Genomic DNA, 19,157 nt, shown 5'->3' on the forward strand with positions numbered 1-19,157 from the left:
CTCTGGTTTTATTTTGTAAGATATCGCTGCGATCGAATCGCTGCAGTCCTTCGCGAAAACATTTTAATAACGATCCACCGAAAGTGTCATGCGAAAATTAAGGATCCGAAATTGAGGAATCGCTTTGTGTCATATAAATGATTTATTTCGTTAGTACGTACATTTGCGCCAGCACAAAAAAAAGGATCGTATTTTATAAAATGAAAGTAATGCAGAGTTCTCCTTTTCCGAGACTAGACACATGCGTCGTGGGACTGCCCACTGCCAGTACCGTCCTTGTCCTCCTTTGTGATTGATTTTCATTTTCCGTTGTTCAACCAAACGACTCGCACTCTCCGTGCTGCGAAGGTAGGACGCACGGCGGTTGGCAGTTGGAGTCCCACAGCCAGCATTTTCCTGACTATCGCGGTGCTCCTCCGATTTCCGGGAAACGTCCGACCGAATTTCTTCAGTAGCAATATTATTCCGCAATAATAACCAACTGATTCTCAACGTTGCCCCATACATAGCACAGAACACTCTAACAATATAGTAACGTTGCAAAGCTGCTACAGGCAATATTGCTGGAACGTTGCAACGTTGCTGTAATATTGATGGAATATTGACATTTTGTGCTGTAAGAGGCAATTATTAAAAAAAAACCTCCGAATTTGTACATATAGCCTCTGTCACCAAAAATGCTCGGCAAGAAACCTGCTTTTTTAATAATAATTAATTAATATAACTAGAAATATAACGCTGTATAATAAATAAAATTTTATTATGGATCCTGATCAACTGGATTTTTGTGCTTTGCTCCAAATTCGGTCTACGTTTCTCGATACTATACATTACCGAGAGCCTTGTCTTTCCCGAATTACGTTTTTCACGTATTCACAGGGCAGTGTTAGAAGTATCATGAGTTATACGCTAGTACGTAAAAGGCAGGCACTAAGTGACTCCGCAAGCTTCGGTTTGCTTGCGAGCAAAGAAATCGAAACTTGTTACACACCGTCCGCGCTTCCTCTCTTCGACGCTCGGCCGAAAATTTCCCGCACGGCCGGCAGTTTCAAAGGACAAAGCGACGCAACGCAACATTCTACCTGGCTTCATCTCGCGAGCTCGTTTCGATGCTCTAAAATTGGGGTAAGCTATGTAAATGCAAGTGAGACATGCTTCGGGGAAGGGAAAAGAAAAGGTATATGTACACTTTCGAGATTCGAGAGTGACTGCGAATCCGCAAGTTACACCGCGTGTATCGTAAATCGCAATCGATGCTGCCCCTGTTATCACATTTTGAGATTTGTATTCCACGCTCTATCGCCGTCGTCTAACGTGTTGCGTTCTCTCTCCGTCCGTCCACTTCGTGACGATTGCGATAATGTGCAATTTTACGCCGCGCTGTACGCCTCAATACACCCTAGAATTAACAGAAGTAATATCGCTCGAAAATATGGAACTTGTCTTGCATAAGTGAAGATATTGTACTTTTAGCGTTAAGTACATACCGAAAATATAGATGATAGCAACGTAACTCTTGTACGATTTCACCAATTTTCTCTCGCGTTTCCTCTCGGGACTCGTTTACTCGTCGCAACTTACGAGTGACTCACCGCGGGTGCAGGTTTTAATCTCGCGCAAAATTTACAGAAGAGATAGTTCGCTTGTAAGTATATATGTATCACCTTCGGAAAGTACAGAGATCATTTGTCAAGATGACACCGTAAGTGGACGACGACGCTTTCGCGAACCAGCGATACAAATACATTCCACTTCTCTTAAACACTCGGAAATTTCGCGCAAGGTCTCCCCCTTGTCTCTCTTAACGAGCGCGTTTCGCGAAAGAGTAGCCGCGCGAGCGCGAGCGGATACGTGGCTGCGACTGCGATTACACACTTTTCATCATCGGTGCACAAGCGAGGGGCAACAAAACGCGTTCGTCCTCGTGGTACGAGCGAATCTTATACTTTCTTTAAGGATAGCTGCCCGCGATCTCTACAAAAATATTTTCGTTCTCTTCGTCAGCAGCAGCCTCGACGGCGCGGTCTCGTCAACAAGTCGTCGTTGGCATGTCCGTCCTAAGATGAGTCGAATTATCCTCTTCTACGAGTTCCTATCACTTTCTTTCGCGTCGAGCTTTCTCGGGATTAGGGTTTTCCCCCTTTACTCGCGTCGCAGCTACATCGAATTTGGCTGGAAATTGAAATTCGCTATGTACAATTCTGCTTTCCCACACACGCTCTTCGTCTCCTAAGACAGACGAGACTTACTACTTAAAGAAAAAGACGGCTAACTACCCATCTAAGCGCGTGTACGCGTGTACACTGGACACAATAATTATTCTCTATGCACCAGGCTCGTTAGTAGCGGTTTTAAGTTTATACGTCGAGGTCTCTCGGATGAGTTTGTTATGCGAAGAAATAATTAATCTAACAATCGCGTCGAATGATCATTTGCATTGACGGTGGTAATTCGATTTTTAGAAAAAAGTGTTTAGAAGTTTAGACACATTGTTTAAAGAAACACTTGACGCTCTTAGATAATTTCGCCTCTCGATAGAGTTTTCGCCAATTCACGAATTTTTCTCGTATATATCGTCTGTCCACACTATTGTTTCTCAAATATTTGCGGTTTAAGGTAACATCGAACATCCGCAAGTCCCTAATTCTATACATTTAGCTCATATACTTCCACGTAGGGAAACATTTCGCCCTCGAACATTCGTCCGCCTCCGGACTGTGTCAACAGTTCTCGGTTTTCGGACCCGCGATTATTAACAAACGCGGTCTCGTGAAAACCGTACGTACACGCGTGCCTCTCTCTCTCTCTCTCTCTTTGATCTGTAACAGTGTCGTTACGATTCGTACCGACGAGCGTCGCGTCGTGAGGCTACAAGTGGAGATCAAAAAATCCGAGGAGTTATCGGATTTCTTCAATACCACGCGACTCACTCATCGTTCTTCTTCAGGAACGAATGGAAGATGTGGCCGAAGACGTTGACGCGAATCGATTCAGTTTGCTGTCGATGATGATCTCGTCGCCGTTCCTAATGTTGTATCGATACAGCTGCTTGTTCGGATACAGCATTTCCTCCGGTCCATACTGCGCCTTCATCTCCTGAAATTATCAATTCGTTTCACGTTTTTTTTTTAGCGTCGCTGCAGTATTTACTTTTGTTGTGTGATAGAGTAACGTCTTAATAATTTGCACAAAATTTCATGTACGTTAATTATTTTCACAAGAATTCGCGTTCGTACCTTGTACTGCGACAATACACTTTGAGGAATTGCAAACTTTACGTGCAGGGCAGGATGAGGATTGTTTGGGAGGCTAGTGCGATTTATATCGCGACTTCGGGTTTCTTAAAGGATCGATCGAGATGCCAAACATTCTGCGAACAGTATTAAAGTCGTTTAGTTAATACAGAACGGGGAAACTCACCTGATCAACGTAGAAAAGCCTCATTCTATTGGCAGGAATTTTCACCATACTTTCCAACTTGGTTTTTAATTCGAAAACCGTTCTATATACATCTACCGATCGTACCTGAAAGCATGAATTGTTTTCGTGACCGTCGAATTCCCATCGAATATGAATAGAAAATATAGCTCATGGCACGGAAATTCTTTTGCACGTATCGCGAATACTTGCAGAATAAATATACTTAATCTTTTGTAAAGACTTAATTATTTTTTGAGTCACGAGTTCGAGAAAAATTGTGGTAACACGAAAAATAATTAAGTTGTTACAGAAGCTTACTTAGTGAAAGTTCGTCGTTACGCGTGATTACGTCTGTCTAAGGTGACGAAACTCGATCTGAAATTAAATTACCTCGACGAGATCTCCATAAGTGAACGTGACCTTGACCCTTTTCTCCGGTGTCAAATCTACGTTCACCAAGGGGTCCAACTTTCCGTGAATAGCCACGAGCTCGGAATACCTGAAAATCACAGAAGAGGGTCAAGTTGGGCTCCACCGAGCGGTAAGGGAACGAGCGTGGCCATGAAACGAGAATAGTCCAATAGACTCTGGCGAAGTCGGAACCGCCCGAACGAGGCGCTTGTTCGCAAGAAAATTGGAACTTACGTTAAAGGCGCGCTAAAGTAATTTACGGCGCCTTTGAAGAAGTAATCGAAATTCCGCGAGCTTCAATTATTAAACAAAAAAAAAGGAGAGAGAGAGAGAGAGAGATTGAAATCAAAAGACGCTTGGCGAGCGTCGAGACTTACCTTTCGGGCCGATCAGCTTCCGGTTTGTCCATGTAATAACGTATGAAGGCCCTCTCGGCGTCCTCGCGCTCCTGAGACGATATCACGCCGCCGCCGTTCAAAGTCTCGACGTTCGGCAGTCGGGCTATTAGTAGCTGCCGCCTCTCGTGTTCTGTGTACTCTCGTGGGCTCTGGGAAATGTTAAACGAATATTAAGAGCGGTGGACGAAAACTCGCGATATCCACCCACCCGAAAACGAGCTCGCGTTATTTATCATCAATCATTTTGACGTCAAAATGACAAATAACGTTCAGCTTGTTTCCTGGCTGGTATAGACGGTATGGATTACTGCGTAATATGATGAAGATTGATCAAGTTCGGGCTAAATAATTAGATTAATTTGTCCCAAAGAAACGAATATAAAAATTCAATTAAAACGAAGATATTTATATTTTTAAAAATACTCAATATCTTTAGCCTGTTGTGCGTTTCAAAATGGACGGATCTCTTATATAGTAACAGCAAGATAATTTCCGTTTTCTTAAAACAAAAAATCTCTTTCGAATAATGATACAGATTTGGACAATGTTATCAAGATATGAACAAAAAATGTTTTTTAATTAAAAAGCGAGTTTGCAATTATAAACGTCAGTAATTTAAAGAAGAGGAAATACATTCCACGACAAAACTGGTCTCTCATTGAATCGAAGGCTACCATGTTACGCACGTTTAATTACCACGGTGACGTGTTGGTATCTAATTCCGTTCCTCGCACAACAATAACAAAGTTCCTATTAAACACAAACAATGAGTTCTTCATTTCGCATTCGTCTATTAATATGAAATTCTCCTGGAAACACAACCATGTTTGGAAGTGGAATATAGGGGATGTTTGCACAGAGTGTATTGATTCCGAGAACTTGTTTTTAGAACCCACGTTGCATTAATCTATCAGTCTGTTTGAGCACGTGCCAAGAGGATTCAATTGCTGCATATGTCCACGCAGAAAGATCTTTTACTAGGACACGCTATTTCTCACGTAGCCGCTAATGGCTGTGGCAGTTTTGGCGTGAGGGAATTACACACGTGTCTTTAATTCGTCTATCGTCAAGTTTACTCAGAGTTTATACTTTAATGCACTTTGAGAATGGAAATAGTCATTGATTTCAGAACAGTTCGGTCGTATCGTATTTCGTGTGTTCTTGATCTTTCACAGAATAAATTTATTTTGCATTGCAATAATGAATATTGTTCCCACGTGCAGCTAGTACTAATATCTATTACCGTATTATAACTACCTTCAGTTGATCTTTATTTCTCCAAAATTTCTCTTTTACTTCGTATTTAAAAAAAAACATAAGCGACACAAAAATTTAAGTATCCGTTTTGATTGTAACATTTTTTATTTAAAATGTAAGTATAATATCTAAATAATAATTTTATTAACATTATACGTTTAGAAAAAATAAGAAGTGTATTGTTTATGTTAAATACAAAATTGCTCTCGTTATCCTTCGTCAATCGAGTTACACGCGAAAGAATCAAGATGTGTAAATCAAGATGTTTCCTAACGTATGTACATAATGCGAGACTTTTCAATTTTCGATCGTCGCGTCGGGGAGATCAAAGATCGGATCACTCACCTCGAAAAGCGGGCAGCCTTGAATCCTGAGCGACTTCAGCATGGGGAACCTGGCGAGCCTTTCGACCTCGTCCCAGGTCGACAGCAGAGTACCGTTCAGATTCAAGAACCTCAGCATCCTGAAGGGATCGTGGGGCGACTGGATCGTACCATTCGATTCCGACTTCGACTCGGATCTATCGTAGTTGACCTTGTTCTCAAATATCCTATTTCCCTTCTCGTCCGTCGACGGAGTGTGTTCATCCGTGTCTAAGTGATTCATGTTCTCGCTATCCTGCCCGTGGCCTTCTTCCTTCGCTCGACGGCCCTCCTCGCTCGGCAAATTCTGATTTTCCTCCAAGCCGAGCGACCTGATCGGACACTCGGCGAGAACGAGGCTCTTCAGGTTCGGAAATAGATACCTGAAGGAGCGACACGACGTACAGTGTCAAATCTTTCGGAGCAACGACTTATACAACAAATTTTCTTTTGTATCACTAAAGAAAACTGATCGATTTTGCAATCAGAATTAAAATAATATCATTGTGAGACTTACCCTATCTTCGAGATCTCGTTCCAAACTTCCACCGGATTGCCGGTGAAGTGTAACTTCTTCACCGCCGGGTTCACGTTCTCCGGCTTTTGATAATCCAAATCCACCGTTTTGTACTCGTTCAAGGACAAGTGGAGCTCCTCCAGATTGCGCAGGAGCCGCACCAGCCCCTGCACCGTCGACCAGGACACCCTGGTGCCGTTGAGCACGAGGTTCCTCAGAAGATCGTAGTTGCCGTGCTTGATCTCCAGCACCTCCGCGAGGCTGTTGAAGCTCAAATTCACGAACTTGATCTTGGGCATGTGCTGCAGGATGCCGAACACCTCCGTCCATTGCGACAGCTTGTTCTGCGCCAGGTCGAGCTCCTCGACGTTCTTGCACTTGCTGCGCAGCTTCTCGGCGTCGTTGCCCGCCGACTCGATGTCGCAGTCCTGGAGCACCAGTAGCGCCGGCACCGTGTGCCGCGGAGACTTCTTGGGGATGAAGATGCTCACCGACAGGGCGGCTTTTGGCGACCCGGACTCCGCCTCATCGTCCGTCAACGAGCAGTCCGTCGTTGAGCTGCCGTACTTCAGCTCCAGCGCTTCCAACAACGACGGCATTTTTACAGCATTCTGGAATGTCACGAGAAGCTTAAGTAGATTATTTTGCCTTCGTATAATATACAAGATGTTATTAAAACGCGAACCGCAAACTTCAGAATTTGACTTCTCTATTATATGAATATATCTTCATTGTTTTTTTCAATCTGTACTTGCTTTGACTTTCGAACTTTTGGCGTCCAAGTAATTATTGTTTTAACGATTAATCGAATAATCTATTGCTACTGACGATGAGTAGTTTTTTATGAAAACCGCGGTAGCAATCTTGCCTAATTAATTTCTTATCCATTCTTTATCTTTATTCAATTTTTATACTCCTTCAATGAAACAATTATTGAAATATAATTATTATAATCTCGATTGTATTAATGTATATTGCGGTATAAATATATTTTTTTGTATCCAATAAATCACATTATTTTCGAATAACTTTTAAGGAAGTCCGAGGCGGCTATTTGAAAGAAGAAAGATGAGATTACACGGAGATCTCGAATTGTCTGAAACTATAAATCCTGTTTCTTAGGGTGGCCGTGGAAATACAAATGCAAGTAAATGTGCACGCTGCCGTGCCAAATAACACCAAAGCTGCGCCGCCAACGGTGGGAATAGAAAAGGAAGGAAAAGGGAGAAGGAAAAACCTCCGTGCGAGCCGGTCATCCTCGAGACATGTAGAATCTGGTCTCGCCATATCCGCTAAGGTCACGCCATTGTCTTTTTGCGCAGCGGCCGAGAACCGGTACCGGTTTCTCTAGCACGTACAGTCGACAAACCGATTCTTCGCGATCGCGTCTCGGCTCGCCCACGCGCGTGCCAGTATATCCAGAGACAACTTGGGACAAAGTCCCTGTCCTACCTGGGCAAACCTATACTGAGCAAAAAATCACCCGCGACGAAAAGTTAACGATTATTGATGCAGCTGCACGAAGAGAAACAGAGATATTTCGTTACCCTCTGGAACTTGAGTCTGACTCGGATAAAATAATCTGACCGAACAGACAGTTAGAACTCCTCTTCAGGATCCTAAATCTGTCTTTGGACCCTTTTATAGAAATCGAGACGTACCGTATAAGGAACGAATGAACTAGAGTATACCGGGCTTTCTTCCCGGAGAGGTACTCCAGCGTGTAACAATTCTGAAACTAAATCCCGCGTGTCATCGTCATTAAACGATTCACGTTCCCGTGAATATATCGTAGAACTCTCCTCGGTGTCTCCACTTTGAATGGTCGCGGTCCCCATCTGGAGCGCTTAATAATTAATATCGCGTCATGGAAAAGCTCTCCGACGACTTTCCACGTATCGCGCGATTTCTCGAGAACGCCCGCACGATGATACCATGTGTCGCGGACGCAGCTCGGACGACGGGGACTTTCCGATTCTATTACGGCTATTAATGCATAGTCGGACTGTGCGTCTTCACAATCGGGGCGATAAACGTCTTTCTACGCGCGCTATATACGGCGACTCGGTCATTCGATGCGGTCCTCAGTATGCACGGGGACGCGGCGACCGCCATTCAACCACGTGTCGCAACGCCCGCGAATACCTGCGGCTCTAATGTGCGCGATCAAAAGGCACATTCCCGTTATTATCGAGGGGCAGGAGGGGAACCGGGGGAGGGATCGAGGAGAGTGACTTTTGCATTTCTACTCGCGAAAGTATAACGAGCGAGTGTGTCTGACACGATTCGGGGATATTCCAACGAGTCTCGTCGAGCCGACAGGAACGAGACGCTTCCTATTATATATCGCAGCGTTTTACGCTTCACGTGACATCTCCTGGTCGCGTAAAATCCTCTGGAACCGATCAGACCATTCAGACCGCTAATTCGCGAGCGCGCGTAACAGATCAACGACTCGTGAGATTACGAGCTCGCGAAACGGAAGACCGTTACGTTAGTTCGGCGAGAGAGCCGTGTAACACGTAAGGATCCATTTCTTTTTTCTTTTTTTTATTGCTGGACGCACGCCAAATTGCGATTGCGTTTACATAAGGAAGACATTACGATACATCGCGATGCAATTTCGAAGCGTTCTCCTAATTCACGTTGTTTCCATATAGCCGCGGCAAGCCGCCGTGGAAAGTAATTCTCGCGTATAATTAATTAATGCAAATTCTACGACCTACATAAATATTCATCGTTGTAAATGGACGATGTAACACGAACAAGTTACTCTCCTTGATTTCTAACTATTTCTCCGGAAGGTCTTATCGAAAGCCGCAGGAACTCGCGCTATAGTATACTTACAATTAGTCCAAAGAAAAGAAAGCGTTTCTATATACGAAAATAAATTTAACAAAAAAAGGAAAAAAAAAAGAAAAAAAGAAGCAATGGAAGAGGGACTTCCTCGAAACAGTACAGATATTACGAATGAAACGTCATTCGCGAAAGTGCTCGTTCCACCATCTCGCCGGAAATTCGGACCACGCTTCTTTAACGCGCGCGGCGGTCCAAACGCGACACGGAGAAGCTGCAGAGCGGTACAAAACCGAGAGGGGCGTACCGCTCGCGGATCGCGAGGAGTTAATTCGGGATGCGCTAGTTTCGATCCGCGGGCGATTCCTCGTGAAGTCGAATGCGCGAACGGCAGCGGCGCGGCGGCAGTGGCGGCGCGGCGTCTTGTTGATCGACGTCGACTCGGACGGCCGGCTCGAATCGAATAAGACGTGACTGGCCTAGAAGCAGCAAATTGGTCTAACCGCGTCTAACGCGCGGTTACTCTCCGCTTCCCCTAAGCGTAATAGCAGCGATATCGGTTCAACGGCCATGCGAAATTAACTTTCTCCGCTCCGCGGCTTCGCGCGCGCATAAGAAAGACAGAGAAAGAGAGAGAGAGAGGGTCTCTATAGCAAGAGACCTATCCCCCCCTCCCCTCCGTGCATTGCACCGCGTTACGGGCGCATTGGAGTCGTGACGGAGGCGCGTTGCTCTATCAACGGGATACCGGGAGTCGCGAAAGTCCGCAACGGTCAGTGGACACGTCTCTGAGGATTGCCTTGTTCTGTGTCGTAAGGCGAGCCCGCGCCCGCGAGAAACGCGGACGGGCACACTGACGCATTGTTGTTTCGCGGACGGTCTTCGCGCACGCAATGAAAAAAATAAAAAATAAATATACACGCAATAGGAATCAATTTATCGCGCCGAGAGAATAAGGCGAGTATCGCGAAATCTCGCGTGAAAACGAATCACGATGGAGCTTTACGATAGCGCTTTGAACGAGGAGGAGGGTAGAATCGTGATTTTTGCCGTAACTTCCACGTGCGAAAAAAATAATTTATACGCGATAACGATTGCGTATTTCCTGAGCGCGTTGCTTAACGCGGGGCGCTTTAGATTCGCCCGTGAAATCACGCTACTTACAAATCGGACATGTACATACATATCCGCGACCGGCTAATAAAATAGAAAAGCAAGAGTGAAACCGCCGCGTGCGTGGATCTAAACACAGACTTTTACGATTTACGGAAGCCGTAAGTGGAATACGATTGTACCGAGCCAAGATTCACTCTCTACGTTTGTGTAATTTCACGCCGCTTGCAGATGCGTTTCGATTCATAAGATAGGGACATTTTAACATGACCGCCGAAAGCGGAGTAATCGACAAATTTAATTGGAGCGGAATCAATACATCTTGAAATGAGTTAAGATTCGCAAAATTCATCAAGATAGAAGTGTATAAGACAGTATGTCAAACGTTGATAAAAAAAATATCAGTGTTATATAACATTATATTATTTTTATAACTCTGATAGATAAAAGCGATAAAACAGTACAAAAGAACAGTACAAAAGAACACTATAAAAGAACTTTAAATATACGTGAATCATCAGACGTTAATAATTAAAGTTAAACCGTCGCTTGCACAATGTATACATAAAAATACGAATATGACGTGTCACGGTGATTTATCTTATATACAATATATTGTATATAAGATATTGTAGAAGACTGTATTGCAAAATATCTTCAAAGTTAAAAAATGGAGCCGAGATTGAATGCAAGAGGCTTCGATGCGTGGATATATGTATACATATTTTCGCGTCTAGATGTTTTTTTTTAAGTTAGTTTTAACCTGGCGGAAGAATCAAACGAGCCAGGCGAAACGAGAATTGTGCCAAGATAATAGCAAACAGAACACATTGATAGGCACGCATTATAGTTATATAGCGCGTATATGCAGCGCGTTTGCGAGCGGCGGTAGGCTGGCAATCAGCTGAGTCGCAAGGCTTGAACGGTAACAAGTGAACCTACTACAGCTGTCCCGTTCTCCCGCGCGACGGCCACGCGTAACGTAACGCTAAATATACGAGCGGTGGTGACGGTTACGAAATGTCAGCGAGAATCGTCGGCGCAGTGGGTCAGTCGAGTTGCGTTTGCACGGTGCGTGAGCGCCGGAAAAGACGCGGCTGACCTTCTCCGCGTTTCCCTGCGTAAATCTCGAGAAAGAGAGAGAGAGAGAGAGAGAGAGAGAGAGAGAGAGAGAAAGAAAGAAAGAAAGAAAGAAAGAGAAGCGTTTCCTGGCCTTGCGCCCAGGAGAGAAAAAGCATTTAGTTAGTTGAAACGAGTCCCGAGAATCTTGAGTCATTCCGTTTTACAAGATCGCCGTTAATTAATTTTCAACAGTAGCGAAAGCGAATAAATTGCAAAGCCTGGTGGCGTAGGACGTTTAAGCTATAGATTTATTCTTCGATTTTTACCTCTTTCGCGCTTCCACACTCCACAGATCTCAGGGTCGGTCGGCGCGAAAAACGCGATAAATTCAAGTGCGCGCGATTGACGACGCGATAAACCTTTAAAATTTAAAAACGGAACCCGAGGTTGTGGCCGGCAGCGAGCATGTATATATTTTCGCATCTATATTTTATAGCCAATCCGTCACGCGATGTTCTTCCCTAAGTGTCTGGCTGTGCATTTCAACTGCGTTGCATCCAACGCAGAAAATACAAAACGTATGTCATTGTGTAAAATGCAAACGATGTAAAATAATCCTATTAGCTGTTTGCGAGAGACTCATCTATCCGTACAATGATAAGTTTGTAAAACGAAGCGAGAGAGAGAGAGAGAGAGAGAGAGAACGATGCATGTAATGTTTGCCATCGCTAAACATCGCAGAGAGTAATAAACATTGTGTCGCTTCCTCTCCTTCCCCTCCCCTCTCGTCTTCTTCTTTTGTCTCCCGAGGGGACGCTGCATCGCGGAAATGAAACAACGGATTAGGTAAGCGAGGGAGCTTTGGCGTATAGCGACGGCGCGGCGTGTCCTTTCACCGGTCGCGAAACGAGAGCTGACTAAAAGCGCGAAACGCGTCGGAGCGGAACGGCACTTTTCCTCCTCGCGTCTGAAAACCGATGAGGAAACATTGACGAAAGTCCGCCTCTGTGGTGCTCCTCTGCTGCGCAAATGCGAGCCGAGAGCCGCGCGCGCGGAATATTACTCGCTTCCTCAAGGTTGCCGCGCGCGCTCCGCTCGCGCGCGACCCGAGAGCGCATTGTGAACGCACGTACCAGTATACCTATATATATATATCTCTCTCTCTCTCCTGTGCCTGTGTGTGGCCCACCTCTGTCTGCACCTTTGTTGCATAGGCTCGGAGCGAACGTCTGAAGTCGCCGTCGTTCGCCACAATACGATCAGCGGAATCGTAGCCGCAGATATCTCTTATGCGTCACGTAATTGTTGAAATTATATTAAATGCGTAGCTTAAAAAAGTGACACGCGAATAAGTTTTGTGTTTCTTGTTATTCGTATCCGCTCTTACGTTGCGTAGATGCGAAGATAACGGTATGCCTTCTCCGATACTTCTTGAACATGCAGACCCTATTAATTCAAATGAAAATAACAAATTTACTCGTGGAGAACACGAATGAGTTTTGTGTTTCTTATTAGCCGCTCTTATGTTGCGTAGCTGCGAAGATAACGGCATCTTCTCTGATGCATCTCCTCTTAAACAGCTCCAATCCCATCAGTTCACATGAAAATAATAAATTTACTTGTGGACATAAAAAGCCTCTCAAAAATGTTTTCTTGCGGATTCCGCGACACACAATAGATGCCATTATCAATAATGCAGAGAGTACATGTAAGTAATCGATAAGTGACTTCGATCTCGTTTGCCTTGCCATAGAATCAACTCTGACAGAGCAGCTCCTGTATATACGATTCGACAATGTGTGCTCTTTCTCCTGGTGCCCTTTCTCGATTCCGAAAAACGCCTCGCATCGGCGCGCGGCAATTAAATAGATGTGTTATGAGAAAGCGGCGCCGACGAGAGAGAAGAGATGCATACAGAGTGTCATAGAAAGGATCGTCGAGAGAAGGCAGATTTCTTGGAATCGCGAGATTCCACGGCAGACGCAAATTCCACATCTTTTCGTGGGAAAGTCGAGTCCTAATTCTCGATTCCAGAGCCCGTTAGTTTTTTTAAAGCACATACGAGATCAAAGCGCGTTTACGGTCCGGCGTTTACAGAACAATCGTGCTCCACTAAAGCGCGCTGCGCAGTAGTTCTGGAACACCTGGTGTATACCGGATAGACCGTTCACTGGAACGCTATACATCGCGGCGGACTTCTCCCTTTTCGAGCTCGGCCTGGAGCTGCGAGTTTTTAACGGCAGCCTACACTGCTACGTTACAGATCGGATCATTGATGACCAAACATGTATACGTCACAATCGCAAAATGTGCGTTGCAAACGACATTTTTATCAAACGCGAATGCGAATCGAGGATCCCCGGTTGTCTCTGTCATCTCGTCGTCGTTATCTCATCGTCGAGATAATAGGGTATATTTTTAAGCTTCGGCACGAAACACACGCAGGTGATCGCGCTTTATTCGTGTCAGCGAAACATTCAGCAACAAATATTGCTCTCTTGGTCTCCGTGATTGCGTATTAATTTTTCCGATAATCCGACTCCGATGACTCAGTGTAACTCTTATCGCTCTTGTTTTCTTTATCCGCTTATCTATACGTTGCCTGTCAGATTTCAATTTCAATTGCACCCGCGGTGTACCGGGCGTTAGAAACAAAGTGCTTTCTGCCTAAGGCGGAATCCACTTTCTTTACCGCGAGGAGCAGCAGGAAGTTTCGAATATTCATCCGGCAGAAAATCTTACGGAGTCACGCTATCGTAAGCGGAAAATCACTATCAGCGCGCAGGATTTCTTCGGCGCGTGCTAACGAGAGTACTCGTTCTGGTTGTACCCAATCCGCGTAGATTTGTTCGAACATCTGGCTCGTTTACAGGTGAAGTAAATCCGACGCTATACTGAGGATACAAACATTCTCCATTTGATCGTATCATTCTTATCTCCGTGACTCGATGTGATTGTCGCATTAAACTCAACGCAGGATTGTTTCTCTCGATTAAAATATACAGTGTTCATTAATCTTTAATATCATTTTTTAATTAATCTTTAATTATCATTTATTTTTTTCATGGGCATCGATTTCGACCTTCCAAACTTAATTCCTATCTCGATAAAGGGATAATTCATACAATTATTCATACAATTTATTTATTTTTAATTTCATAGTTGAGTCGCACTGCGCAGATACGCAGACAGAAGTGAAGAAAGTGGAGTCCTATTAAAAAATATGTTTCTCATAAAGATGAAGATTGTAGAGTCACACACGTTGAAAAAATTATAAGAAACCTTGTTGAGCTCTATTCATACTCCAATTATTTTCATCAGCCTTATTTTAATAACTTTTTAAATAACTTCCTTAGGCTTATTTTCTCATATTTTTACTGTCTTTACAAATATAAGAAATTGTTTATTTTCATCCTTATCTTTTTGATTAGACATATAATAATGATTGATGACATGATATTACGTGCAGCTACGTTTTGCTGTTTTTTTATCATGGTAATTGAATGTACCGAGTAAATTTTCCACTATCATCCCAGATGGTCTTATTATTCTTAGCATTCATCTCTCTCTCTCTCTCTCTCTCTCTCTCTCTCTCTCTCTCTCTCTCGTTTACATAATATCTTACTGACTGAAACTAAATGCAAAAAGTTGTTTAATGCGCCGCGAGGATAGACTTCGTTGCACAAGGGCATTAAATCATCGCGAATGAAAGGATTGCTGTCAATGAAACGTGAAACTGATTAGATCTTCAAACACGTTTTAAAGCGCGACTATACAGCGATTTCGAAACGATGCACCGTCATAAATGTCAGAATAATTTGCGTGTTATCGCACGTCAGCGAGTTCCGCGGTAAAAAAAAGTTGCGCTCTCCAAAAATTTGTAGATCTTTATACACTCTGTAAACTTTCACTTTCCTTCTCGATTTTGTAATTTCAATCAGAAATAAATATACGTTGTAATAATGAGTATAATTCGAGGCGAAATGTATACTCATCTTGAAACAGGGAAGAAGAAAATACGGGAAATTGTTTTTCCTTATTCCTATCTCCGTGGCCCATCTTGATATTGTTGATATCGCGGTAAACCCATTGCTAATTGGCGCTCTCGATTAAAATATATATGGTGTTCGTCAATCTTTAAGTCGCATCGGAACTGCGGGTTGCACCGCGAAATCTGTAATTACGCTGCACGAATCCCTTTCCCATCTCGACCTTGTAAATCTCTCGGTTATCGAGGCAGCATAGGAGCGGTATTGTGCTCTTTGTCTCTTTCCGTGGAAGTGCAAATCGTGTTGAATTCGTTAAACAATTTAAACGTCCACGGGCGACACTAGGACTGACACGTTGGAATCCGTTTACGCAATTGATCAAGCGTTTAGAGAGCGAGAGAGAGACGTCTTTGCCACATAAACGGGTTCGCCGAATGTTGCGTAAGCTGCTAAAACACAATGGCACCGAGCGAAGACCGACAGAGCGCTGCGGTGTCATTTATTTGGAACATTTCTCAAATTATAAACTATTAATGTGGCCATTAAAGTTATGAGCTATATTATGTAAATTGTATATATTTCAGCTGTATGCAGTTGTAGGCGTCTACTTTCTACTTCGTTTAAATATTATGCAATATTCCGCGGAATTTTTTTGTGCCCACACAGCGAATGAGCCTTATAGTAATAATTATTGCGCGCTTTGGAAATACATATAATTTTCGTCATTTTATAACAAAAACGCGCCGACGATCGCGTAACGCGAGATTTACGATAATTGTCGCGACATTTTACATGCGAGCTTAGCCTCCTGGACAAAAGAGAAAGAGAGAAAGAGAAAGAGAAAAGAGAATGGTGTTCGATTTTAACGAACGAAAGTAACGGAAAGGTACCTAGTTTCTCCGTTGCAACGAACGGAAATAGTGCAATCGATTTACAATCCGACGGTAGCCAAGCCCATTGCAAAACAGGAGAACTGGGATATAAAACGTAGATATAAGAAACGTAAATCGACCGTGCACGACAGTGCGTTCGCGTGTTTCTCTGTGCTCTTCCTTCTCTCTTATTTATATATCCGGTGTATATCGCTCTTTAATATCTTTAATGCATCGCCCCGAGGGGATGACCGCGAACGAGCACAACTGTAATAGTATTGAACAAAAAGCCAATGTTCACTTTTCGTGGTCAGGAAATGGTCCGGCAATGTCACGCTTTATATAATTGTAACAAAAATTTAAAAATTCGCCACAAGGAAAGCGGACTGTTATTTATTTTTTTTTAATATGACTTGACTATCCTAAAAAAAAAAAATGATTACAAATACTTTGCGCGACTGAAATCGTGGAGAAACCATCAAATTACGACGGATACCCATGTTATTTCTAAATTGTGTTTTTGCAACCATCTATATTTGCACCAAAAAAAAAGAAAAAAAAACCGATGGCTAGCTCCTGCGGGATATATAATAATTGTACAATAGGTTTCGCGTAAAATTGTCATTGTTCTATTGTCAGTGTGTTCTACTGTCATTGTTCCACTGTCAGTCACGAAAGAAAGGCACGCGAGATGCTGATATTAACTGAATCACCCTGTAGAACAACGCGAGTTCTACGTCGCTTGCCGACGGGCATCTTGCAATTAGATCTAATTGTCGATACCGCTCGGCGGATGTGCAATCAGCAAGAGCCGATGGCTCTCTTCCTATAAAAAAATCGCGGCTACATGCGATCTACGTCTCGCCACCGTACGTTCGGATGACGCGCGAGTGGAAGTGCAAGGAACGAGTCTCCCATCGCCGTAGTCCCTGCACGCGGAAAGTCCTACTACTTGCTACTGTCTTATATCTATTACACATGCGTCGGACGGCGTACCGGCGGTCGAATCCATATCGCCCGAGGTTTTTAATGGGGCTTGCGAAAAAGAGGGGGGGAGGGAGGGAAAACCCGCGCCTATTGTGCCCCGCGTTGTTTGTCTAAATGCGACGTGACGTATGACGCGACATCGGTCGCGTTGCGTGTCGAGCACGAGCGTAACGAGTCGCGCGCGGCGCGGTCGAGCGCACCACTTCCGTATGGCGCAAGGCGCGAGAGAGCGCGCGCGGAAGCTCCAGAGGGCCCGTCGACGCAGATGCACGTACCATATTACGATATCCCGAAAGGGTTGTCAAATCCGTGTCGCGCGTGTCGGGGAATCGTGTCAAGGACCATCAGGCAGGCGGGCGGACGAGGCGAAATGCGGGGGAACGACGGGCGTCCGCTTGGCCCTGGACGCACCAGCGCACGCTTATTTATTTTTACTCACTGTTTACGCGCCGCCCTTCGGACCTCGGGCCGCCGCTCCGCGTTCGCCGTGGTCGATGCCGCGGTGCGCTTCCCCCTCCGGAGTAAGTCGCACACACTCCGGGTTATCTCCTTCGCATGCGGCCTGCGGAGCCGAGCCAGGCTAGGCGAGAGCCGAGATATCGTTTCGCGGGTCGCGTCGCGTCGCGTCGCGTCGCTGCGACTTCACGGCGTCGCGCGGACTCCGACGTGCGTCGTCGCCGTCGTCGTCGTTTTCTCGAGCGGGGAACGAGTGGCGTCGCGCGCGAACGCGCCGTTCGCTATCCAGCGTTGAACTGGCTCCTTTGTTTAGTAAACAGAAACAGCTGAGCGGCCCGACGGTGGAGGTGGAGGCGGCAGCGATGGTGGCGGTGGCAGCGGCGGTGGCAGCGGCGGCGGCGGCGGAGGCGGCGGGACCACGGCATTCACTCGTACCCGCACATTATTGACCGCATCGCGCGTGCGCGATGTCCGCACGACCGCGGTCACGTGGTCCCGCCACTGGAGAACGGCCGCGGCACTTCCGCCGACGATCCGCGCTCACCTCGCAAACAATCGCCTTTATAAACTGCGGCAACGAAATCCTCAGGTTTTCTCGCGCTCTCGATGAATTTTGGATTTTTTATAGATCTTGTAATGACGGATGCATTTTTATGAAGGACACGCATATTTTTTTCGTCAAGGAATTACCGGATATGTTCTTTCGGCCGCATAACGAATGTGAAAATTAAGGAAACCGAGGAATTTATTTATCGCTGACAAGAGATTTCGAAATAATTATGTTCTGTAGAAAATATATTTATAGTTTTGCAATTATAAAAATTTTAAAAGTCTTATTTCGTCAATCTTCTTTTATATTGGTACTTTAAAGAATCTACGTATTTACACTTATATTTTGGATATAAATGAAGTAATTTAATTACAATTAAGCGCTCGTTGATGCGCGCGATAATAGAAACATGGCCACCGAAATCCAGCGAAATCTTAATTTGCTAACGTCAGAACAGACCTTGAATATATATGCGCGCAACGCATATACACGTACGTACAATAATTTATATTTTTCAAATAAATGAAATGGGTGAAGAAGGAACGCTGCGTGACGTGCAAATTTCAAATCTAGGGTGCGCAGAGGGAGAGAAAAGAAGAAAAAGGCATGCTAAATTGAAGGAGAAAAATAACCGCACGGGAGTCAGGTTACAAAATACATTATGCCGCAGATGTCTGTGCGAGCAGGCTTTTATCTTGTACTTACGGAAGTGCGAAGATTAGAAGCACGTTGCGCGCGATTGCATCGTCGGACGCGGTGACGCGACGGCTGTGTTTGCTCACTGTACAATTTAAAACGTGTGGTAAAAGACCGAGAGGGTAAAAAAAAGGTTGCACTTCATACAAAAAATTTAGACGTTGCGTTCCCGTGGCAATGTTCATACATGTGTGTGATCGCCGATCGAGGGGAAAGCGGGACGATTAGCGTTGGCATGGAGATCTCCTATTAAATATTTCCGGTGTTTTAA

At 44.6% G+C, this 19,157-nt stretch overlaps 1 protein-coding gene across 10 annotated transcripts; it reads right to left on the reverse strand.

Moving 5' to 3' along the window:
* Positions 1-123: 123 nt before the first annotated feature.
* Positions 124-19,128, reverse strand: LOC105452861 (tubulin-specific chaperone cofactor E-like protein). Of its 10 annotated transcripts, none has more exons than XR_974786.1 (8): positions 18,896-19,128; positions 6,366-6,976; positions 5,832-6,231; positions 4,209-4,378; positions 3,811-3,919; positions 3,421-3,525; positions 2,847-3,096; positions 124-2,172 (listed from the first exon to the last, which is right to left on the reverse strand). XR_974786.1 is itself a non-coding variant. In XM_011694375.1 (8 exons), exons 2-7 carry the CDS (start codon positions 6,962-6,964, stop codon positions 2,944-2,946), a joined length of 1,536 nt encoding a protein of 511 aa, XP_011692677.1. In that variant the 5' UTR covers positions 6,965-6,976; positions 18,896-19,128; the 3' UTR covers positions 124-2,172; positions 2,931-2,943. The 10 variants fall into 10 exon arrangements, 4 of the variants coding, with proteins under 4 accessions (XP_011692677.1, XP_011692674.1, XP_011692675.1 ...); XR_974789.1 differs by having other exon boundaries at positions 124-1,664; positions 1,876-3,096; XR_974788.1 differs by having other exon boundaries at positions 124-1,399; positions 1,488-3,096.
* Positions 19,129-19,157: the final 29 nt, after the last annotated feature.

This window comes from Wasmannia auropunctata, unplaced genomic scaffold, assembly GCF_000956235.1.
Source record: "Wasmannia auropunctata unplaced genomic scaffold, wasmannia.A_1.0 LD336026.1, whole genome shotgun sequence".
NCBI lineage: Eukaryota > Metazoa > Arthropoda > Insecta > Hymenoptera > Formicidae > Wasmannia > Wasmannia auropunctata.